Here is a 27,928-nt window from a genome sequence, read left to right as displayed (position 1 = left end):
ATAATGTATTCAATACTGAAAAGGTGGTTCATATTGCAGAGTATTGCAAAATGTAGGAGACGAAATGCAATGTTTAAAGTCTGAATTATGTAGTCTAAGTAGTGGAATGAGTCAAATTAAATTAACAGGACACCGGAGACTAAAGTTGATCTCTCCAAAGATTAACACTTTTATTCACACCATTCTTCTTACTTTTTCTTAAGACATATTTGGTTCTTCGTGCCAAGATAGCAGTGTGTGACGCTCAGCAAAGCAACTGTGTTATTTAAATTACGTGTATAAAATGTGCTTTTCCACACTGGTCTCCTGAGTCATGCCCATAACTAAATATAAAACAACGCACAAATCCTTCTCTTCTCAGAAACAGCTTCTCAGAAGAAAAAAAAAAAAAAAAAAAAAAAAAAAAAAGACAAAACTGAATGGCCACTTTCACCAGAAAACAAAAAACTTTCTTCTTCCACATGTACGGTTTTTTCTCCAGAAAAGACCTTCATTGGATCTTCAACAGCCAAAAAACTTTGTGGACACATTGAAGTGTTGCTGGTAATGGTTGCTTTTGCCAGCACAGTCTTTCCTGTGTTTTTGTGTATCACTTTGGCTGGTAAATCCCCCTGTTGCTACCACCATGAAGTACTGCTGTGAATAGCAATCCCTTTATTGGACAAAACTCACAGACATTATTCTAATTCCATTGATAAAAAGACTTTTGCAGAAGCAATTCCATTCTGCCCAATGCTAAGGGCTCAGTGATCAAAAAACTCTTCAAACTACCCTGTAGATTCTAAATTTGCCACTCTCTCTCCTCCTCTGTACAGGTAGAGAAGTATGACTGCACAAGGACAGACCTTCAACTAGACCTCAAAAAACACCCCATGATCTCCAAGGCCATGGAACAACTGATAACCTTATCCTGACCATGCAACACTATTAAAAAGAAAGGCAAAATTTCTCATAATCACATATAAACTGCAATTAGTCCATAAGCCTTTACCCATTCTATGTTGACTTTAGATATTCACCTAATTAAGTTTCCTGACTCCTGATACATTCCATATATGATCATTTTAAATCTGAATGAACTTAAAAATTTATTGCCAATTAAGGATGTGGAATTTTCTCAAGGTTTGTTGAGGTTTTGTTAACAAAGCTTTTGAATCTGAGAAGCCATCAATGGCAAGGTCAGCCAAACAAAATGCAGTCAGAACAAAAAAGCAGTGCTGTGGTCTACTTCAGCATGTTACTGACATAATCTCTGAGGCATCCCACAGACACAGCTTTAATGGAATCTCTTTAATTACCACTGTCCAAAACCAACAGGTTTTCACCTATCCAGCTCACATTTCCTGTTTTTCCTTTTGCTTAAGAAAATACATGTAAAATAAAATGTACTGTAGCAATAATAAAATTTGGGGCTTACCTACTCTCTTCTAACCATGAATCACTCCAGCATTCTTTTAATTTGCAAATGCAAATTCAAATCATCTTTCACCAGCTCAAAGGGTAATTACTAGTGTTCCCATGCAGACATCAGATATATTGTATACAGCTTCACAAGTAGATGAAGAAATGGACAGATTTGGCCCTTTCAAGTTACTTATATTTGTTTATGGAGTCCTCAACACAGGAAGGACATGGACCTATTGGAACAGGTCCAGAGGAGGGCCATCAAAATGATCAGAGGGCTGGAGCACCTCCCCTATGAGGAGAGGCTGAGAGAGTTGGGGTTGTTCAGCCTGGAGAAGAGAAGGCTCCAGGGAGACCTTATAATGGCCTTCCAGTACCTGAAGGGGGCTTACAGGACAGATAGGGAGGGACTCTTTATAGGGGAGTGCAGTGATAGGATGAGGGGTGATGGTTTTAAATTGAAAGAGGGGAGATTTAGATTAGCTACTAGAAAGAAATTCTTTACTGTGAGAGTGGTGAGGCACTGGAACAGGTTGCCCAGAGAAGTTGAGGATGCCCCTGCCCAGAGCAGGGGGATTGGAACTTGATGATCTTTAAGGTCCCTTCCAACTCGAACCATTCTATGATTCTATGAAAAACAGACTAATAATTTGGATTTCTGGTAATGACACTGAACTGTGATTAATAATCAAAATAAGGAATCAGTGAATTTTCAATCACAACTTGAACAATATATAGTTAATAAAAAAGGAAACATGAGAATATAAAGTCCCATAATTTTCCAAATACAATACTGATAACTCACAATGCTGTAAAAGAAGAAAGTTGAGGAAACAGCAAGATGCCTGCGCACTGCTCACAGTATCTTTTGTTGCTACAACCCCTTGCAGTAAGAATTGTCAGTACCAGAAACAGATAAACATGAATAGCTCTTTACTGACATTGTAATGTCACTTTCTCTCTCCTGGGAAATCTCAAGTAATAAAAGATATCTACTGTAGACAGAGCATTACATATCTCTACTGCCGATGAGGAAGAAGGCAACCAAGATGGGAGAGTAACTCTGGGTTTCATAAATTACCAAAAGAACAAATGTTGGCTTGGAGAGTGAATTCTCTAGAAACTTCTAGGTTCATTCATTCTGGCAACCAGCAGCCCAAGAGATCCTGCAATTCCTTGTATTAATGAGTTTCCTCTCCTACCAGACATAGACATCATCTCTTTATCTCCATCAAACACAACTACCCTATTACCAATCTTTTTCCAGCAATGTCCATATGGTGATGGACTTCTTTCTTTAAAAATAGTTAGGTAGAGGAACACTGAAGTCTGACACCAGAAACTTTCTATACGTTGTTGGAAGCTTAGAGCACACGAGATGCTTCCTTTCCTGCCTTCTGTGACACGACAGATTGTTCCAGCTGGGTCCAAAATCTTCAAAATGATTCCTTCCCCACTAGTTTAATTTCTTAATTCCCTTTTATAAAGTCTCAAACAAAAAAAATTCCTTTTAATTTTGACTGATGTTACAGTGTGGCTTGGAATCTACTTAAGGCCCAATTTTGGCCACAGAAAACAAGAGGTGGTTAAAAACGACAAACTGAAACAAAACAGAAATTCCAAAACAAATGACAACCACAACAAAAGTTCAACCGCTGGCAAATACAGACAAATGTAACAAAATTCACCCTTTCATATTTCATAGGGACTTTAGGTATAGGCAACACATTGTAACTTTTATTGTCTTTTTAAAATGCTAATATACTAACAAGTCTTCCAGTCTACAGGAATGCAGAATGATATACACTGTAATCAGTTCTTGAAGGGTATCAACATGACAGCATTCTAAATTCACAGCGAAACACAGCAAACTTGGCTTTCAGATACATAGTGAAACTAGTAGATATCCAATAAGCCATAAAACCTTGGCTTTTGGTGCTCTTTGCTTGGTACCATGCACACAGTCTGTTGCAATTATGAAGTAATTTATCTTGAACCTCTTCACTCTGGCTGAAAAAAACCTCATTACTGTTCATTCATAACAGCTAAGAGTATGCACATGAAGAATTACTGATTTTCATCTTGTCATGCTGTCATAACTTGGCCCCACAGCTGTTTTTTCCTAGTGAAAATGTAATGCTTGACAGAGGAAGCAGATTAAAACCCCAGTAAAAGAAAAGATGAGAAGCAGGCGCTCAGTCTCATAACACAGTACCATCAGCACCTCCTGACAGATATTCTTACAGTGATAAGAAGGTACCTACAGTTTTCAGGTGCTTTCACTCTTCAGCTCTTCTGATGAACAGGTCAACTACAGGTGTAACTGATGCTATTTTGTGGCTGCTGGTGTGTAGCCCATGGGAATCTGGCACAACACCAAATCCCAACCCACAAAGGCTAGAAACCATTCAACTAACTACATAAAGTTTGCCAGGGTTGTTTTTTAACTGAAAACATATATTGCTTGCCATTTCACAAACTGCTCAGCTGTTTCTTCTTCTTTTTTTTTTTAATACTTCTTATAACTAAGCAAATACCGATCATAAACCAATTTTTCTAAAATTTCTTTGCAGACAAGAGGTCTGGATAAGAATCAGGTTTAATAATTAGAATGAGGCTTAAAGTTCACGTGACAAACCCTCCATTAAAAACCTGTTTTGGTGGTAAGGGTGACCGGATCCTGATCTAGTTTCTTCCTCAGTGAATTTTGCTGATAAAGCTGGCCTTAAAAATTCTTAATGGAAAATCATTTAATATTCAACTGACATTAAATTAAAGGCTTAATACTAAAGCATTGCTCTACAACTTGATGTTTGGGAAAAGAAAAAACATTGAAGAGGAATAGGAATTAAGCAAGTTGATATTAAGTGAGCTTAATGGTTTTTGCTGCTGACACTCTTTTCTGTTCAGAAACAGTACTAGAGTTTTACTCTTGGTAAAGGGGTTAACAACCTATATGTAAGACCACACAGCCTAATGATAAAATTATTTGCAGACAGGCACAAAGGCTGTGCCCGAAGGCCAGGGCTTTTTTCAGGAATAGAACTCATCACAACAAGCAATAATGACCAAGAAAACCAAACACACAACTAATATGGAAAGTATCCACAGGCAAAACCCTTGAATTTGTAAACTGGCTGAAGAAGTAGCCCTATACTACCATGCTAAAATCTTAAAGAGCTATGTCCTGGGTTTAAACACAAGCACAACAGTCCTAACTACCTGAAGCACACAGGGATAAAAGTAGTAAAAAAAAAAACCCAAACCAACAAAGCAGCAACTATCTCTATTGTTTATAACAAACTTCTAATTTCCTTCTTGATAACTGACAGTGTACTTCGTAAGAGATTTGCATTTTTAAACTACATAGTATGTACAAATGTTGGATATTTGTGAAATGAGACGATGCACTTACATGCTGTACAACAACTAGTAGTTCTGGGTTGGGTTGGGTTTTTTTAATGTTTTCATCCTTCTGAATGGTTTCAATTTCTAACTGCACTTCATTCCTGGAAGGTTTCCCATTGATTTACACAACTGAAAAACACCGCAGGAGTTACAACAGTTCATTGACACAGAAAATTAAGTTGACATACCTCTCTCCCATCCCTTCCATTTTAAGGCATTGGCAGCTAAGCATTTTTCTGAAAGATATTAATCCAGACAGTTCTCAAACACCTCCAGGGATGAGGGTCCCTGAGCTTTCACAAGCAACACACTATTTCATCATTACAGCCACAACCAGGGCAGTTTTCCTAATGCCAATTCAAGCCCACTAGTTCTTGCCCTACACACCATAGGTATGGAGAAGAGATGACTCCCTTCCTCTCTGCCTTATCCAGGCCTACCTTCACCCCTAAACTTTCTGTTGTTTAGACTAAACAATACCAGTTCTTTTGTTTTCTGACTATTTTCCCTGCTCTCTCCTGGACTCACTTCAGCTCCTCCAATTTTTTCTTAAAAGTGATGTGCTTAAACCAGACATATTATTCCACCTGAGACCTTAGCAGTGGACAGAGGGATGGGAAAATTACTTTACACAAAGGCTATATTTCTGCTTCTCTACATACAACAGTGTCTTTTTTTTTTCTTACAGCAATAATATTGCTGACTCATTTTTACCTTCAAACTCACTGCAAAGCCCAGAATTTTTCTCAAAGTCATCAACTGCCCTACACAGAGAGAGACAATCTATGAAGAGCTCAGTGTCCTCACTGAATCATTGTCCAGTTTCTTCAAACCATTTTCACAAGATCATTTTGAATTCTAATCCATGCCTACAAACACATCTGTAGTCCTTCCCAATTTCACATAATATGCAAATTTAATAAGCCAATGTTCTTCCTTCACGCATGCATTAACAAATATCCTCAGCAAAACTAGATCCAGGATAAATCCTTGAGGATTTATTAAAAATACTCCCTGATTCCAACAGTGAACCACAAACAACTAGTCTCTGTCTAGTTTTCTAACCAGTTCTGCATTCTATCTATAGTATATTCAACATGAGCACATTCCACAAGTCCACTTACATGAATATGAAATGAAACAGGATCCAAATTTCACTAAAATATATCCTTACAGTTATTTATCTAATATCTTTCAGTTTGATAATTTGTTAACTCAAAGTTAAACTCTGACACTATAACTCATCAACAGCTTTCACTCTCTGTGAAGTATCACTATTCACTGGCAAATAGGTAAGCAACAGATTTCTTCCTCTCTCTCTCTATAAAAAAAGAGTGCATGAAGTTAGAATTGATTCAAGAATAGAGACCAAAATTTTCTGAATTGACTTGCAGCTAGAAAGGTTTCACCTAGAAACATGTTTAAAAGACTGAAATTTCAGAGATGTCTATATGCTCAAAACAACGTACCTTTGCCTGGCACAAAAACCTGAGACAGTTTGCAAGTAGTATATACTTTTATCTTGGTTCTTAGTAATTCAGATCACCCATCCCACAAATTCACTAGGTGGCACTGTACATCAAGCTGCAAGGATTGCTGCATGATCAGAAACTGTAGACCAGCTTAACAAGATACACCCTGAAGCACAGAGTATGTGCACATATTTGTAGCCTCACATAAATATTTTCTTACAATAAAGCTATTGGAAACTTCTATCTGAACCAATGATGATCTGTTTGTCAACGCAATTTGCAGTTTCTGGAAGAATGAAGTAACACTCAAAAGACTTAGTAAAAGCTACTTTATGTGATGTCTATGAAATTTGAAGTCATACATCTTTATGTAGGAATCACAATGTAATCATGAGGTGAATTACTCACACAAATAAGGACTATAAACAAGAAGCATCTGAAGAATCACATAATATAATAATACATTAGAAGCTCTTTAATTTAGGTAAGTATTTCAGAAATACTGCCTTGTAAAGATGTCAGTTGATGGGCTTAAATCCATGTCCAGCTAGCATGGTACTTAGGCACACTGATTTACACACACAGACCATCCCATACGAGAATTTCAGTAAATTCTTTAAGTCATGTTTGAAGATGATATTCAATTAAGGTCATGACACGAGAATTATGAACTGCATATTCATCCTCATAAGGAATAAAACAGAAAACTGAAATAAAGTCAAGTCCTTGGCTGGAGAGCTGTGAGACATCACTGTTTGATTTGCTAGTGTTTCTGGTCTCCTATATATAGTATTTGCAAAATGGCCATTATGTACCTTAAGAATAAATAATTTTATTTGCATAATACCACTAACCCATGAAGAAAGATGTATTCTTAGATCTGGAGGAAGTTCAAGAACCAGAGGCAGTATGGGCACAGGTCTGTTCAGGTCACTTGACCCTGATGAGGAAGCAGTATTTTTTCTAGTACTTGAGTATCTTGCAACTCATTCTATCATATGCATAGCATCTGCAAAACCACATTCTGATGCACAGGGAAACTTTATGGGGAAGGAAGGAATTGGGCATGTGAGTGATACTTACCTGCTTGGGGGCAATGATTTGAAAAGCAGAACGATACTATGAGAACATCCTTAGCAGGGAGGGTGACGAGTGCTGGCACTCGCAAGCAATTTGAACAATCAGAAGGTCCCTGAAATAACTGAACTGGTCACACTCATTCTGGCACCAATTCTGAGTAATACTTGCATAAAGAAATTCCCTGTAACCTGCAAATGGTGCAGCATCTTCCATTTCAAGCAAATTCACTCAAGTAAAGATCCTGAAGACATTCAACCGGACCTGTCAGTCAGAAGCTACTTTGTTCTTATGTTGTTATCCAACTCTAATGTAAGTCAAGATATTGTATACTTCAAAAGAGAGAAACAAAATAAGGCCATAAAGAAACTTTTTATATGGGCAGGTATTTTATCAAACTCACATTTGTACTTTTAAACTCCAAAGGAATTTTTTCTAAAACAAGGTCCTCTTTAAAGGCCAGTGTGTTATCCATGTTTTGCAAAAAGAAGACGACCAGCTAATCTATGGCTTTTCTTTACATTAAGCAAGTTTGCTTTCAGTTCTAATATAGGTTTTTATGTAAGGGAAGTGCTGTCTGTATTAAAAACTGCATCAAAGAAAGATTTAGAATGAATTCTTAGGAACCCATGGGGAAAAAAAAAAGTTGCAACGATATGGGAATTCTCTCAATATTAAAAAATAAAAGCACATAGTATGCAGTCATCATTTGGTGGTTTTCATTTTGTAAATATCTAGAATTTCTGTAAAAGGAAGTTATCTTCTATCCTAATTAGAAACTCACTATTTAATCTATGCTAAAGGTAGTTATGGAAATCTCATATTGCTAATGTTTCTTAGCTGAGATTAACATGTCAAGATTCTCAAATTTGGATTTCTTTAAACAGACAGAAGTGTACCTATACATATTTACAGCAGGAGCTGAAATGAAGTAGAGTTAATGCTTTTGCTTCCGTTTTGATCTTAGGGTCCCTCATACAATATAGTCAGAATACACATCACTAAACATTACAAAACAATTTGGGAGAAAGTAGCTACCTATTTATTAACAGGACTCCACCACAACCCTCTCCCAGTACCTAATTCTCAAAAAGACATATATACACACATTCCAGAAAAGCTGCATTCAGGCACAAATTACTTCTTTGAAAGCATGGTGGAAATAATCAGGTCTAGTTCTGAAACACAAGGCTGCTGACTGGATAAATGCTAGCAGATTTATGCATATTTCTCAAGCTAACAAACAAAAAGCCAAATGCTAAAATTGAAAAAAAAGAAAAAAAAAAGTTACACAAATTCAGCAAACTAAGTCACAAGCCAAGCACAAAAAAATTAAATCACCAAAAAATAGAAACCATTCTTCCACATGTGGCCATAAGGTGCTCAGCAACTACTCTGTCCAGGCTAATGCTACAGTTCTGTATCATTTTTGAAAATTCAGCTTAAAGAATTCATTCCTTTCTGCCCTTTACGCTATGCAGAATCTTTTTGTTCTCATTTTAAAAATAAATAAAAATACATTGCCAGTATCTGCTGGACAATGGCTAATCTCACTTGGACACATCCTTTAAATTAAATATTGAAGAGACAAAGACACCCAAATTAATTTTCAATGGCAATTTCTTACAAAAAGTAAGCTAATGCATTACCATTTAGTTACAAGACTCCTATCATGAGTCTGGCCCAAAGCCCACTAATGTGAATGGAAAATCTCACACTAACTTCAAAGGACTTGGGATCAGACCCTTTAATAACTACATGAAGAACATTCCATTTTCGGAGATGCAGTTACATAGCAGTGGTTAATAAAATCAATGTGTGTTTTTAGTGGTTGGAACTTTTTTTCAGGAAGGAGTTATACTGGGAAGCAAATAGATTCAACTGCTAAATAGACTATTAAAAAAAAAAAAAAAGCCAAAAAAAAAAAAAAGCTGAAGGTCATAAAGTGCCCAGGCCCTCAAGATATCAGAAGACTGGGAAGAACCCCATATTGCCTCTCTAATCTAATAGGGAAATCCTCACCATAGTAAGAATTCTCTAGGTCTCAAGCTGTACAGTTAATTTTAACGTAATCTTTTACAAAGCATTTAGAGATGAAATGCTCAGCTGGCGAGCAGTTACAGCCACTGAAGCTGGCCAGCGCTGGGCATTCAAAACGGATGGCTGCACTTCCTGCAAGTTCTGCCTTTGGCAGCAGGAGAAAGCTCTTCAGTGACTGTTTGCAGCGACAATGGTCGCTGTCACCTACTAATTAGAACCAAAGATTGCATTCACAAAGGATGAACAACATGTTACTTAAATTACACTCCTTAGTGAAAGGGTTATGAAAAATATATGCTATTTGCATACTTACAGAACTCATTCAGAGCAGATCCAATTTCTGAATAATAACACGGGTTACCTTTATTATATGAAATAATAATTAAATGAAAAAAAATAATGGAAACCCCATTCCCATATCTTTTCAGAAATTTCTGTATGGGTGTTCTTCCACATCCTTCAAATTAGACACTATCTTTTTTTTAATAAGTAAAAAAAAATAAAAAAAATAAAAAAATCACACACAAGTCTCAAGTCACCTGCAGGTTTGTACATCTTCAATCCTCTTTCCATTATTTCAAAAATGTCATTCGTTCTCTTTTTCTGAATTCAATTATTTCACAAAAAGCAAAGGAAATTGGCTAACGGACTATACAAAAATAAACTATTAAAACTGGCTGTGTAGAGTAAGGAAACAAAAACAATGAGAAAAATATTTTCCTCTGTAGTCGTTTTTCAGTAAGAAGAGTTTAATTTGTTTCTTGAACCAATGACAGACATAAAACTTCTGAAAGATTTTGACTGAGTTGATGCAATTGACTGAAATATGAACTGCATTTCTTTCTCTGTAGCCATTTGAAGTAACTACAAAATCTTGCAGAACAGTAACTGCACAAATTAATCTGGATAAAAAAAACCCTAATGCATTCTAAAGGCCAAATAACATTTAAATATATTTAAATATTAGTCTCACTCTTACTCGAATTATTAACCAAGTTCAGTTATACATTTAAAATGTACAATGTATTTTATGCTAGTTAAAATCTACAGCTGAAATTTACATTCTCTCACTGTCATGTTGCAGCTGGCAGTTAACACAAGACCTGATAACATTAAAAAAAACCAAAAAAACAGAGAGATAACTAAATGAAAAGAATATGCTATGCAGAGAGTAAAGCCAACTTACAATTTCTGTTTGTTAAAGACAATTAACAATGAGGCTGAATCGCAAGTTAAGTTGCTAATATCAGAGAAAAAACAGCACTACTGCCAAATCTTTAAAAAAAAATAAAATTAAAAGGCCGAGGATCTAAATGCAGGAAACATTTTTTCATTACCACTATGTTCAATAAACTTCTGTTTTACAGAAATAAAGATAACATAAAGCTAATATTCAGCAATCGGGTAACATTTCCTGCTAATGATGTGCAAAATAAAATCAAACTATCATTGTCAAATTGGAAAATGCACTTGCAACTGTGCAGAAAAGCAGCATCTTAATCCAGCATACTTACATTATTGCATTCTCCCAGGAAATATAGTGCAAATCCATCAGCTTTTGTAGCTGCCAAAGCAATAATAAAAAAAATAATTGTACTCACAGCAGGAAATCGAACTTACACAAGATCTCTGAGGTGAACCCACAGATTCAATTCCGCTTAGGACAAACATATAAAATTCTAAAGGTGAAGGTCTATTGCTGTGTCCCTTGAAACTTCCCAGACTCTACAAAGTTAGAGGTACAAAATAATTCTTGTTTTCCCCATTGTCATTTACTACATTCTAAAAGATAATTAGAAACAACCTCTTTATACATCTTATTCCAATGCCTAATGTTTGTAAATTCAAATTAATTCATAGACAGTATAGAAGTAACATCAGAAAACATATTTACAATATAATCAGCCAGATAATATTATAGTTCTCATAAGTAAACTAACAACCATTCATAGATGGTAAGCTGTATTTGTTCTTACCTTAAGATATAAAATTATGGGAAAATAAAACGTTGTAAATATTGCCATAAAAACATGTTTAAAAACAAACTGTTTCTAGTTTCTGCACCTGCTCCATATTAAAAACACCAACATACACTACAAAGTTTGCAGTTGTCAGATTTCTGCCAGATTCAGACTGTTGTATGAAATAGGGTAAAGTCCAGTGATCTTAAACTTCTGAGTTTAAGGAAACCAACCATCATAACTTATTGCTAAAATGAACACTCTCAAAATCAGAAGAGGGTACAGCAGTCAATGTTTTTTGACCCCGCTTTACACAACAGACTTTGGTACTTCATGTGTACGTCTGTCTGTCTTTTCAACAGTTAATAAACATTCTAACCAGTAAATATACATATCTGACACCCAGGCTTTATGAATGAAGACAAGAATCCATTCAGTACATTTCAGGGGAGTGATTATACTCATGTGTGATGAAATCAATTGTCTTTCTGCATTTCTTTGACAAAAGGAAAAAAAAAATCCCACTGTGTAGTTATTTGTTTATTGCCAACTGTGTAACAGCAGTGAGAGTTCAGAACACTCTAATTTGCATTCAGATTTTAAAACTTTCAGCTGTAGTATGTAAGCACATTGAGTTACAAGGCAAATGAGCCCTGTAAAGGAAATACATATATAAAAAAGATCTTATCTGCTTTACAAAAGAAAAAATTGTAAAAGATAAGCAGACACTGTCTCCTATAGCTTCTCACTTGCTGTGTATTAACAAAATCCAGTCTGAATTGCTGTGAGCTTGACATCAATATTCAAATAACCACTTAAGCAAAATCAGTAAACAGAAGTGGTCCTTTTAAAACGTCATGTATATAAACCAGAACCATTACTCATCATTACAAAATGACAAAGTAGCAGGATGGGTAAAACCTTTCTAAAGAGTTGAATGAAAGCTATACTGAACAAAGCTACTGGTACTTCCTATTGAAGTCTGAGTGCATCCACTCTGGCTAAAAGAATCTGAATTACACTTATATTATTATTGGGAATTTTTTTGTCTTATTTTTTAACTTCTGATCTTGTATAGTATTTTGTTACCACAAAAAGTACATCAGATAGAAAAAAAAACAGTTAAACAACTGAATGTACTTTGAGATCACACAAAAGATACGCCCTCTTTCAGTTACTTCTTGGTTTGTTTCAAAAGGAGTCCAAGTATGCAGTGATATCACTGATAGATTTATTATTTCATTTTTTTTTTTTTTACTTTCAATATTGACATTGCAACACTATCATAACCAGAATAGTCTATTCCTAGGTTCACTTAACAGGGAACTCTAATTTTGCAATTGGATACACAACTCTCTCCAAAGTTGAAATTCACTTAAGTGCAGTCAGGGATTCATTGAGAGACAGAAGGCAAAGTTCATACTGAGATAATATCCAAAGAAAACACTATTATAGCTCAATATCTGTCTTTATTAATTAAACCACATAAGAGAAGTGCTGTGCACTGATACTAAGTAACAGATCAGAGACATCCGATTCTCTTTCTTACCTATTTTAATGATGCTACTCAGTTCATACAGAAGTAGTTGGTTATCTCCTCCTGTATCCAGGCGCTGTTCTATGTAGCTGTTCAATTCGTACACTACACCTTGCATATTCGTATCCTGGTACTACGGAAGCAAAGACAAGAAGAAAATTTCAGAATAACTCGGATTTACTTTGCAGGCTTTAAACACATACATTCATTAAAAATAATAGAGATTTCAATACCAAGTCCATCGCGACTGTCCTAATCCAGCTGCCTGAAGAACTGGGTCACTGCCAACAAAGAAGTGCAGCACTCCTCTCTATGCTCCATTAGACATTGAAGGTGTACTGAGTACACCACTGAGATAGTAATCGCCTAAACTTGGCCAAGGTCACATGATAATGTCTCAAGAAGAAGCTGAGATGCAACAATTATAAGGTAAGTAATATTCAACTCCCTCCCTATAAGCTCCTACTCCACCACAAAAAGAAAGCAAACAACTGCCTTTGCCAGCATCTTCCACCTCAAATTCATGAACCAAACAACAGAACCGTGCCAAGCACCAGAGCTTTGATGCAGTAGCTCAAGGAACCCAGCCTTTCAAATACAGCAGATATTAACACCAATAGACTGAAGGATAGAAATCGCATGAGTCAAAATCATGCTAGTCACTGTGGCCTAATAGGCATTTGTTTCATCTGAAGATAGCAGACAAAACCAGAAAGAGATTACAAATAAGTTAGGATATTTAGATGGGAGCAATAGGGTGCTGGTAAGATGAAAGAGCATGACATGGCTACCATCTCATAGGAAAGGAGAGGCAGCCTCTCTTCAGGGGCCCAGCTGCGTTTGGCTTATCCAGCTTCCAAGTCCTGAAACCAAGTCCTAAAGGGCTGATAAAACTGGCAGCAAGTGTGCGTGTGTAGCATGACAGCATCACGAACAATGACTTCACAGAAAGCAATACTTGGCAGTAAGCAAAGATTCATTTCCCTGCCCAAAACTGGTAATGTGGTAACTGAAGAAAATAATATAGTCAATTACTTATGGAACTCAGTGATGCAGTAAATTATGTTGCTTAAACTAAAAATGAAGCTGGTGATATTTAGATGAATTAATGTTGCTTGAAAGACTAAGACTTATTATCCTGCTCATTCATACTTTAGAGCCAAATGTAATAGAGATCAGACTAATGTAAACAGTACTATGGAAAATAACAAAAAAGTTTAGAGTACCACAGTCTGCTCACCATTCCCACATTTATGTGTACATACGTAACTCTGGTCCATATCTCTGTAGATCTTCTCTGTCTGTAACTTTGAGTAAAGCTGTACATGTGACACTCACTGATGGATTAAGCATCATTAATATATTCCACGATATAATTTTTATTCCCACTATTACTTTAATGCATTTCTACGTACAACACACTATGTCATGAATAAAGAGCATACAGCTATATATTTAGGATACATTTGGCTTTTTCATCTCAAAAAAACCCCCAACAAACTCCACCAACAAAACCCCCAAGTACTTCCTGGATAATATCAATAGCCAATTCCTTTAAATTTATCAGACCTTAATCTTGACCTTAAAACAGCTCCCGAGAACATACAATCTTTGCCATGACCCCTTCTTAACACAAGGTTTTCTCTTAATCTATTGTTTCAGATGGACATATTAGAACACTTAAGACCTAGGGTGTCCAAAATGTTCTCAATGTATAAGAAACTTAACACTTAATAATTCTTCCTATAAATTGATGTGACAATTATAAATTTTGACAGCGCTGTAAGGTCACAGTGCATACATGCATCAACTGCTGTAAGTCAGGAGTTTACAATGCAGCATGCCATTACCATTATTAGCACCGTATGGCAGCTGGCAAGCTTCCATTGACTGTCCTCTGTTGTGTCCCACATTTACTACCATATGATTCGTCAAAGGGAAAAAACAATAACATAGTTTCATGAAAGTAGAATTTTTATGCTTACGATATAGCTGTAAGTAGCCATATAACAGGAAAATGATGAATGAGAGTCTATATTAATGTATTAACCCATATCTGTAAAAGTATGTGTAGCTACATATCCTAAAGCAACAAAAGCTAATCCAGCACACACACATAAAGCCTGTATGTGGAAAAAAGCCAGAACTTGGAAATGAATACATGTCTCTTCACCTGTGATGCACAGTCAGGATTTAAACCAAATCTTCAAATGTTAAAGCTAATACACTATGAGAACACATCATCAAAATGAGCCCACTGGTATAACAGCCATGGCAGAATAATAACTTTCCCCATAATCAAGCAGCAGTTCTGCCTGCATAGTAATTACATAATAAGCTATGTGCCCTTTATCCTCACCTCTGCAACACATGCTTGCAAACGTTTTGTAAGCAGGGCAAATCACTGCATGCATACGTGTCACTAAAAAGATGTTAGATGCATAATACGTGCAGTTGTAATACAGCAGATTTCTATTACTGACAATCTGTGGATCCACAACTGGCCAGATGAATAAAATTTGTCCAGATTCACAATTAAGTAATTCTATAACTTAGATCAATCAGCAGCAAAGAATTACTCCGTCATGCTGTAAAATGGTTTTATTTTTATTACAGTGGAATGAAAGAGGTTTATTTATTTGGTTCTGGGCATTTTAGATTGGATAACCACAATTATGTTTGGTTGAAAAGCCACAATATTCTTTATGAAACCATGTATTTAAACACTGAATAAGTCATCAGCAAACCTTGGTACAAGCACTTTCCAACGCGGTTGCTAAGACAGACCTGTGCATATTTAGTGTAAAACGTACTCAACTCTTTTTACTTCATTCTTCCCATTGCTGCTTTCCTTCTATTTAAGATTCAGTGCCTACAAGTAATTTTGGCATATTTACTCTAAAATTCTGAATTTTAGTGGCATTACATTAAAATAATTCAAGTGGACTAAAAACTGGTTTAGCACTATTATACCACTGGCATCATACTTCTAGTAGCTGCTTATATTATGATGCTATGAAAAAGAATTAACAATTAAGAAGGGAAATCCTGTTCTAAATATTCATATTCAAATTTGTAAACATGAAAGGGTATTTTTGCAGGATTTATATAAAAATATTTTATACAGTTATTTGTCTTTAGAATATTGTGGTGCTAAAGAAGTCAGCAACCTATGACAGTTGATTTAACAATAGTCCTGTGACTTAGATCTAAACAAAGAGACTAAGAATCACAAGCATTTTATTCCATGAAAGGAGATACTGAAATATCAGTGAGATGAATTTTAAGCACTCATTCTGAACAATTAAGATACAAAGAAAAAAATATTCAAGGACACAATTTAATATCTAAAGTAAATTTTATGTATGACAAACTGAAAAGATTAATTTTCATGCTTATAGGGTAGCTGTGCCAGGGGCATTTTATGCTCCTGCAGATGAGAAAAAGCCCTTCTGCTGCAACAAAAAGCCTTCATTAATACAGCACAGGGTCAGTAAGTGCCAACATAATCCAGAAGTTGATCTGTTTTCTTTGTAACTTCTTAAAATGTCATCTGAATAACAATGAGAAGAGCAAGTTCCGATGTAATACTTCCTCCTTACCACAAAGTTCTTTCTCCACAGCAACAAGAGCTTCTGCAACAGAAACACGACCTTTTACAGACCTCACAGCATATAACATTACCACAGGTTAGGAGGAGTTAGAATAAACAAACAGCTCAAACTCCATGCAAAGTGGAGAGAGATGGCCAAACATACTTTGGGGATGCGGAACTTTGTTGGATGAGGAAAACAAAAACAAAAAACAAACCATGAAAGCCACAAAACGCAGGGGAAAGTGGCCACATCCAGAGAGGGCTAGGAGGGCCAGAGAAGCACCACCTTCTGGGACGTGGCTGTATACTCCTTGTTCCTTACAGGCTGGATGGGGGAGGACAGCACAGGTGTTATGCCCAAGAAAAAGAAGGTGCTGACCTGTCATATCAGTGTCCTTCTGAGACTTTTGGGAAAGCAAGGACAATTTTTCTAGCAAACATCAAGCATTTTCCTTAAAACTTTTCAAGGCTCCTTACCCACCCTTTCAAGTACTATCAGACTGAAATGTAGCGAGGCCTGGGGAAGCAGTATGGATCTTCATAATCAGGGCTTCCTGTCCAGCCCCTGACGGCATCCCAGGCTTCCCCTATTTTGTTTGCCAAGCATGAGGAGCTGGGAGGTGAGGGGCACTGCCTGACCCTCAACACTGTGGGCTGGATGGACAGGGCATACAATGAGGACATCAGCAGTGCTCAGCAAGCCAACATTATGCATGTTGAGTCCAGTGCCACTCTACCCATTTACAAGGCACTCTAGAGGTGGCAGAGGGGCCACACCATGGATAAATGTAGGCTATTCTGTCCTAGGGCACTTGAAACTGAGGCCATAAATGTAATCTGAGACAAGTACACAGGCAAAAGAAAATCCAAAACCAACAACAAAAAACAGCCTCAAAAAACTAAGGACAGAAAAGCATTGTGTGAACGAAAAAAAAAAAGGACAAAAACAGCTGTTCAGGTAAGAAGCTATTCCTGGACCAAGATCAGGATCTGTTGGGACAAACAGAGGCTCTTGTAAGGAGCCTCAATTGTTGAAGGGTGCTAAATTGCTAAGAGCAAAGGACCTACATAGGCCGAGGAGACTGTATATAGACAAGGGAGTTTAAAATGCCTATTCTGTCTTTAGTTACATCAGGTAGTATTTCAGATACCCAGCTAGTAATTTATCAAACCACCTAAATTAATCTGTCAATGACAGCATCAAGACTTGCAGATAGTAAATCCAAGTGATCTGTGCAGCACTTTATACAAAACCATGTCCTTCGGCAGGGACTGAATCTCACCACAAACACCGAAGTCATGAGACCTGAAGTGTGACAACAACCTGTACCCAAACTTTTTCAGTCTTCTCTTTAAAACCAACAGCTATTTTCTTCTCTATGAAGCACACTACAGAACATAGGCAGATGCTAAACCCAAAATGACCAAAATCTCCTGATAAACTTCCATCCAACACAAGTTTTCTTTCCTACAAAACTATAGTCTCGGCAACAAGAGTATCTAAAGATGAACTAAAAAAAAATCTGCAAATAAAAAAAAAATCCATTTCTTTGCAGTCTTAATGGTCTGAACTTTCACTTGACATTTGATTGAGATATTGGTCTAAACTATTTCATGCTAGGTATGCTCATCCTGGATGAGAAGTATAAAAAGACTGGTGACTGGTCTTGCATATGCAAGTTCTCAATGCCATTGATACCCACTTTATAAAAAAACTCCCAACAGCAACACTTCTTATAAACAAGCATTGCAGTCACAAAAATAAACAAACAAACTAAATTGTTTGATGCTGTTTGTTGAAATAGATCGGCTTCCCCTTCCTTTCAGGTAGCATTATGAAGAAACCCAGATCTGCAGCTACCACACTGATTTAAGAGACTTAGTCTATAAATTTTCTGGTTGCCTCCATAATTTATCTCCTGGGAAGACCATCAATGCACAATTACTCTATCTTTTTAAAAGAAATACTATGTTCCTTTAAGAATTTTGGGACCACTACTTTATTTGCCACGTAATAAGCAGATTTTTTAAAATTAAGTATATTCTTGCCTCTTTCCCCCCACTTTCCAAAAGGAATTCATAAATAGAGAGGAACATATTGGTGACCAAATCTGGTCCCTTGCAGGCAAAGGCAGCCTTCTAAGAGATGTTTTATTTAAAAGTAGCTAGAATATTCATTCCATTGTGTCACTATACTTTATTGAAATGAGCATTCAGACATCTAATTAAGAAACAAAAAAGGCCAGAACTGTAAGTATCACAGTAGTCACCTACTTCTTCAAATGCAAGAAATTGTTGTATTTTAGTTATGTTACTGCATTTCTAGTGACCAACGGGTATAAAGAAAGAAATGCTTATAGAAAGCAAGCCAATAATAAAACTGGGAAAAGGGGAAAAGGACACCAGCTTTCATTCAGGTCTTTTATGTGTATGTAAGTTAGACTGACTACATGTTTGATATGTATGTTGAGGTGTATTGCTACATTCTGTAGTTTTATGTGTATGTAAGTTGGACTGATTACATTTGATATGTATGTTGAGGTGTATTGCTACATTCTGTAGTCTTCTACTGTCACTGGCTGCGATGTTTTGCACTGTTTAGCTGCACTGATGGCTAGTTTGCATCTTGCATAGAAACTGGTGTTTCTCATTTTTTGGCATAAATAGCAGTGGTAACGTCTAAACTGCACATGTAAAGAAAATATGGGTCTTGACTTCATTCCAAAAAAAACCCACCTACCCCCCTAAAAATTAAAAAAAAAAAAAAAACCCAAACAAAAAAAACCCCACCAAAAAACCACCCTAGAGAACAGGATTAAAACTCCTTGCTTGCTTCAAGGTGGAAATGCTGAACCAATGGATGTCAAATCCTCAGACTGTAAAATAAAGGTAGAGAGAATGTGAGTGAATTAGAGTGCAGAGCTTCTGCACTGGCTTTCAGAGGAGCAGTGAGCTTAGAGAGAAAGCTCAGAAAAATCTCTCCAAAAAATCAGAAGAGGTAACTGGCATTGGCTGGAGTAACCAGTTTTGTTTAAACTTGGACACTGGAAAGCAAGAAGCTATAAAGAGCAGACTTAGCTGAGGTGATTAATTTTAATGCTTGTGCATAGCCTCAGAGAAAACTACTTCTACACGCGTTTGTCTGACGTCTATTCTTGTTTTGACTGGAGAGGACATGAGTTAGAACTTGCTCGGTAAAAAAAGTTTAGCATTGCTGCACTGTACACAGATATTTATGAATTTGTTCACACATCAAACACTGTTCATGACAAAAACAAAGGGAAAATAGGAGACGACATTTGGCAGGACGGGCCCTATTATGTCAAAAGATGCAAACCAGCTCTCACTCTGCATGGAAAAGGTTCACTAATTTTGAAGGCACGTGTTTCCCAGCCTGTTCACGTAGCTGATTTCCAAACCCTGGGAGGGATAGTGAGCACCTTCCCTAGGAGAAGCTTCTTGCCAAATAGCCCCCATTCACTGGCATCCAATTCTAAACTTTCTATCAGTTCCTTCCCTGTTATCAAATGGTAACACTGAAATAAATTACTTCACTAGTAATAGGAAAAACATATAATAAAAAGCAAAGGCTTGGCTTATGAAAAAAGAACATTATGACTGCATAGAAGTAACCATATAAGCTGTTATTAACTGCAAGGCTCATAAAACTGCATGAATATCTCAATTATATCATCTCTCTTGATTATATAATAAAACAGCATAATGAGCTTCATTTTAACTTGACAAGGCTGAATACTGCTCCTCTTTTTTAAAAAGCTTTTTATAAAATCACATTCCCTCCTAATACTTGACTTGCAAGCACTCTAAAGACATCATGTACAAAATTAAAAATAAACTCCCTCATTTTCCTACCACTGTTGCTTATCACTACCACAGTATCCACAAGATTTTCTTTATAAAGAAATCAGCTTATACAAGCATCTTCTCGTGACAATGGGTGCAATGCCATTTACATCACTACCAAAGGCTGAATATATGTTTGTTCTAGTTTCTCTAACTTTTTGATTAATTCATTGCAGTCTTCAGTTCTGGGACTATGCAAAAAAAATCTTTTACTACAAAGAGTAAGCTTGCTTTGCCAATGTGTCACAAAAAGCCCAAACTTTTATTATCAGTTGCATGGTGAAGATACGTGCAATTACTGCAACTATTTACTGAAAACACACTTGCTAATTCCGTAACTGTCAGTGACATACCATGCTGGGTGCTAGCTGATGCCAAGGCAGCTGCCAAAAGCTCCAAGTCCAAAAAGGGGAAAGGAGAAGATTAAAGTATTATTCCCTTTTCCAAGAATAAAGTACTGTAAATGAGCTAGTCACTTGCTAGGTAATAATTTTCTGGTATTTATATGGTAAACTGCAAAGTGAATTGCTGTTGGCATCACTGGAGTTTACAAAGCAAAGGTACTTGCCAAAAGGCAGCTTCACTGGAAGTATTGTTCAAGTAAACATGGAATGGAAAGTCATTAAGCAAAACGAACAACAACTAATTTCACTGTGATCATATCAGGAACATTAAGTATTTTTGTTTAAACTGCAGAATCTGAGGTACAAAAGAGCACACAGTGATCATGGGGAAGTTAGCAGCTATAGTTCATGTAGGAATGGGGTTATTTTTGCCAAATGAAAAGAGTAACATGTCTCCAATGGACACTGTTTTCACTAATACTGTCAAAGAAGTATGTCTTCAGTCTAGATATACATGAACACATATGCACGTAGTGCTCAAACTCACATTCCTCTATTTTCATTTATTGTGTGGATAAACCAGCAAAACCAAAGTTCATCAAAATAGTTCAAAAGTTGGTTTCCTTTCTGAAATCCCTCTCTCCAGAAAACCACTTCTGTAACTTGGATGGATGGGATCAGCCAACGCACATCTGCACAGTAAGTAAGCAGAAGAAACTCAGCATTTCCAAGGATGTTCCCAACACTACAGCACGTGAAAAGGAGATTCTGTCCCCAGTTACATATATTTCATAAATACTGGAATCTAGCATGCAGCAAAAAAGTTCACAGGTTCACTGTTTGGTCACAGATACTCCTGAGATATTTCGTAACCAGAATTGTTCTTGTGCCAAAAGCAGTCTATAGGAAAAGGAAATCTTCCCCCCTCAAACCCTGACCCATCAGCTACTATGTCAGGCCAGACTAGAACGTCCTTACATGTAACTTCTGAACACCAAAATATTACTGAAATTGCTGTAAGTGGACTGGATTTAAAAATAACATATTTTGAAAAGCTTCTTTTCTAGTCTACAAACCTCAAAATTTAAAATATTTGGAAGGCTTTTCCTACTCTTTCCTTGTTTCAAAAACATGCAATGTAATGCCGATAGCCAAGATTGCTACTATACTTCCATTTTTCTACTGAGCTACTAAAAGTGGCAAGACTGAAAATGCAGCTCCCATACAACAGCATTTTTCACAACTTCCTCAATTTTCAAAGTGTGAAACTGCAACATGAACTCCTGAAAATACTGAAATTTCCTTCCAATAATTCCAAAAGCTTTTTTCCTGCTCCCCCCCAAATAATCTGGACACCATTCATCCCAATGCATTTTGCTGATAAAAATAAAAAAGGGCTATCAAATGGTAAGTTCAGTAGTTAGAGCCTCAGAACAAGTTTATGAGCTTGTAGGTTTATAAAGAAAAAAAGGTGAGGCTTTTTTGGGTGAGAAAAGGGTTAAACAAAAAATATCCTCCCCCATTTACTTCTCTTGTCCTGTGTATGCACAATAGAAAAGGAGACTATTGAAGCAACTGATGTCACAACATATGACTATGAATGTTTTAATGTTTTCGCTCTGCCCAGCATTGAATAATGAAAAAAAAAAAAAAAAAAAAAAAAAAAAAAAAAAAAAAAAAAAATCCAGCAATGAAGACCACATTTTTTTCAGCACGTTTCTACCTCAGTTCCTAACTAATAAAGATATTTTAAACCAGTTGGTGATTTAATTCTGCAATAAATTTCCTTTCACTAACCTTTATTTTTGCTTCCCTGTGATATGTCTCTTCTTGAAGACATTTTCAGGAATTAAAAATGTAATACTTAATGACTTTAGAACTCATAATTCTTCAGTCAGCATGAACACATCTTTTTGTCTGAAAAATATTGTTCACGTACAGAACTTTCCTAATTTAAATTCTAATTTATGTTCAGATTTTAATTAAACCAGCATCTGTTTGAGCTGCTGCTGAAGAAAGAGGATGTATTACAAAGGTTTACATTATTATATACAGCATTATTCAAAAATACTATAAACTAACAAACATGTTCATTTGTAGTACGGTGCATCACTGAATGTCCTCAAGTTTTGTATTTTAAAAAAAAAAATAATAATAGTGTAACACGGTAGACATATCAAGCGCACAATGACTGACAGCTAAAAAAAAAAAAGCTGGGGGGAGGGGGGATAAAACATTTACTTTAGAACCAGGAATTGAAATGACAGACCATCCATCTTCAGGAGAACTCTAAGTTACTATCCAGCCTAGCCAGGCTGGATGGGGCTTTGAGCAACCTGCTCTAGTGGGAGGTGTTCCTGCCCATGGCAGGGGGGTTGGAACTAGATGATCTTTGAGGTCCCTTCCAACCCAAACCATTCTATGATTCTATTTATGACTTTGAGGGGCTGAATTGGCTGGGACCAGCACGTCTGATAAAGAGAGGTGGCAACTTATAGGGCAGACTCAGGGAGGTTCAAGGTTTCAGGGACTGCTTTTTGGTTTTGCCTCAAATGTAGTAACCTAGCTATGTTTTGCAACTCCATTTTACAGAGTTTTAGGTAAAATGTGAATCTATTTACCAAAGTATTAACAATTAAAAGGAACTTTCCTCCACATAAATAATTATGGCTTCTGAGATTTTTAGGCAGATCTTTAATTGTTTTGATATTAAAAAAAAAATATGTAGAGATACACTAATAACAGTAATCTTTGGTTGCACTGGTAGGTATTTACTCAACTGCCATAACTGTTTGATACTAAGGAGTGACCAAAAAGTGTTATAATAAATTACTAGAACATATTAATTTCCACTTAAGTTCTCAACAAACTTATGCATTCGTAGCACATCAGGTATATGGACAATTTCTGCTTGAAAAAACTCATTTTAGACATCATTTAATCTCTTTTTCGTAGTCTTGAAAGAGGTGAACTTCAGTTCCCCCTTATACCAGCCCTCTGCCCCTCCAAGTTACCAGACTGAGATTTCCACTACCAGCCCATTTCCACTCCTTTTATACTTCAGTATTTTCCAAAAGACTTCTGCTGAGAGCAAGACCACCCAGCCAGTTTTTGCAGTCTTTCAATCAGCCTTATTTTTAATATGTGTCTGACACTACTGTGTTTCCCCTGGGAACAAGAAATAGTTTATGCAAGACATTCAAGAAGAGGAGCAAAACAGGACTACGATTCCACTTCAGAGAACTGTTAAGTGGCTCCCTCATCTTATATGAAACAACAGTCAGGTGCTTCAGGCTGACTGGACACATTTGAGGGCAACAGATTGTCCTGTACTGATCTTTTGTCATTCCCAGAAAAGGCACAAGTTTCTAACAGATTCCCCTAAACTAGTCCTCAACCACGGACTGATATTCTGCAGGACGCAGTATCAATCAGATGTAAAGACAGAGCTGGGAATTCATTACTGAGTATGTTTCTTAAGAATTTAAATTACATTTTATACAGTACACTGCAAAGTATTTCAAATTAAAGACTTTAGCTCATGTGTAGCACAGCACATCTCAAAGGGAATTTTTAGATAGGGCATATTCCGTCCCTTGTTTCCTCTTCTGCTTGCCAGGCTGTTATGCTCACAGTCCCGTGATTTTCCTGGTTCCTGTGAAGTACCTTTTTAAAACTGGATCATGAAAATAGCACTGGGAGAAATCTAAATTTGTCGATGCAAAATACCCTTAAATTTATTTACAGCCAATCAGGTGTTCTTAATTTTTATTTTCCTTATTTACTGTTCTTTAGGCAGTCAATACACCAATTTATTTTTTTCTCTCTAGAGATCCACTGCACAAAAATCACCTCAAGTTAACACCGGGCCTCAGAGACTCCACTTCTTTTTAGAGGGGACAAGAGAGCAGCACTTACCCTGCTGACTTCTTTAGGAGTCGATTCATCTAAGAGGAAACAAAACAAACAATTAGGCACTCAGGGAGGTTTCTAGACTGATTGAAGAACAAGATACTGCACTTCAAACAATTTTTGTTCCTTTGTACAAAACTTTTTTAAAACATTGCAATAAAGTAATTGAAATATCCTGAGACCACTATGCATTTACAATCTATTAAACTTCTAAATCTAAAAATGAATTGAAATTAGGATAGATTGTTGAGGAATTTTGTCCTGACTTAATAAGGATACAAAATTTCCTGTATTTCATAAGTCAATTCACAGGCCGGTTAAAACAGTAAGTCCTCTATCATTCACCTAGATTTATATTCCAGTCCAGTAAGGCAATAGTTAGTATTGCACAGTCTGAAAAGAAGGCTCTTTGCTACCAAATACGTGCCACCAATGTCCTATGTATACGAGCCAGTTAAAGAGTAGACTTTCTATTCTGAAGATCAAAGATGTTATTCCTGTTGAGTTCTTTGAATGTAGGAAAAAAAAGCCTTGTAACCATAAGAATAAAAGAATATCATTGATGTGATCTGGCATAAGATGCTAAAAGCACATAGATTACAGGGATTTGTATTTTTATATATGTATACACACACACTGTTTTGTCATTTCAAATGCAAGTAGACTCTCATTAAGTTTTTTCTGTAGTTCAAAGATGTTAAAATAAACATCAATAGAATACCAGAGCACTAGATAAAACATCAATTAGTATTTCTGAAAATAAAGGGAAAGCAGTTATACAGCAAAAACACATCTGCCACAGGAAGAATTTCCAACTTCCAGCTCAAACATACCAAAAGCAGCTTAAACATACCCTTACAAACCTCCAGTTGGTTAGCTGTCACTGAAAACATGAAGAGAATTATTTTTATTTGATACTAGGAATCAAATTACTATGCTTTGGAAATCAATTATAAGTCACTAAATGGATTCAGTCTCACGGAGAAAGATAACACGCTTATATTTGTGGCGGTTAATTTACACATATTTTGATACATCTCCATTGGGTGGATTTTCAGATAACTCTGTCAGATACAGATACAGTACGACCTAGGCTTCTTAACAGCAGATACACTACATTTTCTCCAAAATCATCCCCAGGTGAAGGAGGGATCTCAATGTTATCACCAGCAAAGGCTCTTCATATCTTGCCATTTAAGATGAACTTTTAAACAATAAAGCCAGAAAAAAATAATTCTAGAAAACAGATTCAAGACCCAAATTCCAATAAAAGAACTCTCTTTTTTTGCCTCAGTCTTCACCAGCAAGGGCTCTAGCCACACCGCTCAAGTCACAGAAGGCAAAGGCAGGGACTGGGAGAATGAAGAACTGTGCACTATAGAATCAAGCTTGAGACCATCTGAGGAACCTGAAGGTGCACAAGTCCATGGGACCTGATGAGGTGCATCTGCAGGTCTTGAGGGAACAGGCGGATGAAGTTGCTGTGCCTCATATTTGAGAAGTTGTGAGAGTCTGGTGGGTTCCCACTGACTGGAAAAGGGGAAACATAACACCCATTTTTAAAAAATTAAAAAAAGGAAGACCCAGGGAACTACAGGCCAGTTAGTCTCACCTCTAGGCCTAACAAGACCATGAAGCAGATCCTCCTGGAAACTATGCCAAGGCAAATGGAAAGTAAGGAGGTGACTGGTGACAGCCAACATGGCTTCACTAAAGGCAAATCGTACCTAACAAATTTAGTAGCCTTCTACAACAGGGTTACAGCGTTGGCAGATAACAGAAGAGCAACTAACATCATCTACCTGGACCTGTGCAAAGCATTTGACACTGTCCCGTTTGACATCCACCCTTGTCTCTAAATTGGAGAAACATGGATTTAATGGGTGGACCACTCAGTGGATAAGGAATTGGCTAACTGAAAAATGAGTGACGCCAAGAAAAATAAATATATTTCAAAACTATGAGTGAATATTAGTTTTCTCTTACCTCCAATCAAATGATATACTAGTAATTTACACAAGCAGAACACAGAAATAAACTTAATTGATTAACTTAAGGTAGTTTTGTGGTTTCCAATGCAATGTACAACACATATTCTGCAATGTTCTGTGACATTATCTTCCTTGACAAGATGAATCTCCATGCCAGTTGTTTCAAGAACAGCGAAAGCTAGACTCAAAATCCATCTCCCGTACTACCTGATTTCTGAAAGTGAGCAACAGAAGATATGAACGAGAAAAAACAGAGTGATGACACTTTCCCTGAAGTATACTCAGTTTTCAGAAACCAACAGATCAAACATTTCCTGAACTAGCGGTGATACTTTTCTGTTTAAAACAGAAAAGTTTTCTTCCTCACACTTTTGGGGGTAGGAGGTGTGTTAGATTCTGTTTGTTTGAGACACCATCCTTCAGCATTCACTACAGTCTCTGAGCTCCACGGTTTAAATAAATACATATTATGAGAAACTATCTCTATTTTACTTTAAATCTGCACATTATGAATTTCATCTAATGCCTTCTTAACTATGGAGCCTGTGACTCTAAAAATGTCTTAGGCAAGCCCTTCTCTGTTTCACACCCCATCAAAACCTTTCCTGGCTTGAGAATTCTGGTTTGGTTTGCTGCTGGTGCCAAGTAAGGCACGCAGTGCCACTGGTCAGTCCCACCACTCCTACTTCCTCTATCCCTTTGCACCCTTCCAGGATGGGAAGTCCAGAACTACAGGCAATACTGCAGCTCAGTTAAAAAACTTAAAGAATGACACAGGAATGACTGAGGAGTCTGCTCTCTATTTGAAATAATTCCTAACATTTCACCTGTATCTTGATGGTTACTAAACACTGGCTTAACATTTTCAAACATTTATATTTTGAAATCCCAATACCCCTCTCCAGAGTGCTAACAACCAAGAGCCCACTACCGTATATGTAAAATTAGAAACATCTTCCCCCATGCAAAGCACTCAGTATTCATCAGTATTAACTTTGTCAGCTGTTTTATCTTTCAGTTACACAGTACTTTTAGCACTCTGAATAAAGTCATACCCTAAAAAAAACTACGACCACCTCATTTTTCAGATTACCTTCAACTGTCTTAACCATATCATGTATGTACATGCTGAAAAGCACGGTTAAATCATACTAGTTATCTCCCTTTACTGGAACAAAATGAATTTCTTGTAATGTATCTAGTATAAATGACTACCATCGCAATCCTGTGGCTTTCACATCATTGCGATGCATAACTGCTACTGCAATTTCCAGTGATAGAGCATGAATTAAATGCACCAAATCTAAAGCTAACTACACGGTA

General features: G+C 36.6%; 1 protein-coding gene across 2 annotated transcripts in view; it reads right to left on the bottom strand.

The window, feature by feature from the left end:
• The window catches only part of PDE10A (phosphodiesterase 10A), a 190,527-nt gene that overhangs the window by 52,168 nt on the left and 110,431 nt on the right, over positions 1-27,928 (bottom strand). For both annotated transcript variants that reach the window (XM_014951028.1, XM_014951029.1), the window contains exons 3-5: positions 24,621-24,649; positions 12,912-13,032; positions 10,916-10,965 (exon numbers count right to left, since the gene is read on the bottom strand). In XM_014951028.1, the coding sequence (XP_014806514.1) occupies positions 10,916-10,965; positions 12,912-13,032; positions 24,621-24,649 (200 nt within the window). The remainder of the gene's footprint in view (positions 1-10,915; positions 10,966-12,911; positions 13,033-24,620; positions 24,650-27,928) is intronic.

The sequence above is a fragment of the Calidris pugnax genome, unplaced genomic scaffold (assembly GCF_001431845.1).
Source record: "Calidris pugnax isolate Ruff unplaced genomic scaffold, ASM143184v1 scaffold24, whole genome shotgun sequence".
In the NCBI taxonomy this organism is placed as follows: Eukaryota; Metazoa; Chordata; class Aves; order Charadriiformes; family Scolopacidae; genus Calidris; species Calidris pugnax.
Note: the sequence above shows the minus strand (reverse complement) of the source record. Positions and strands in the feature narration are given on the sequence as shown.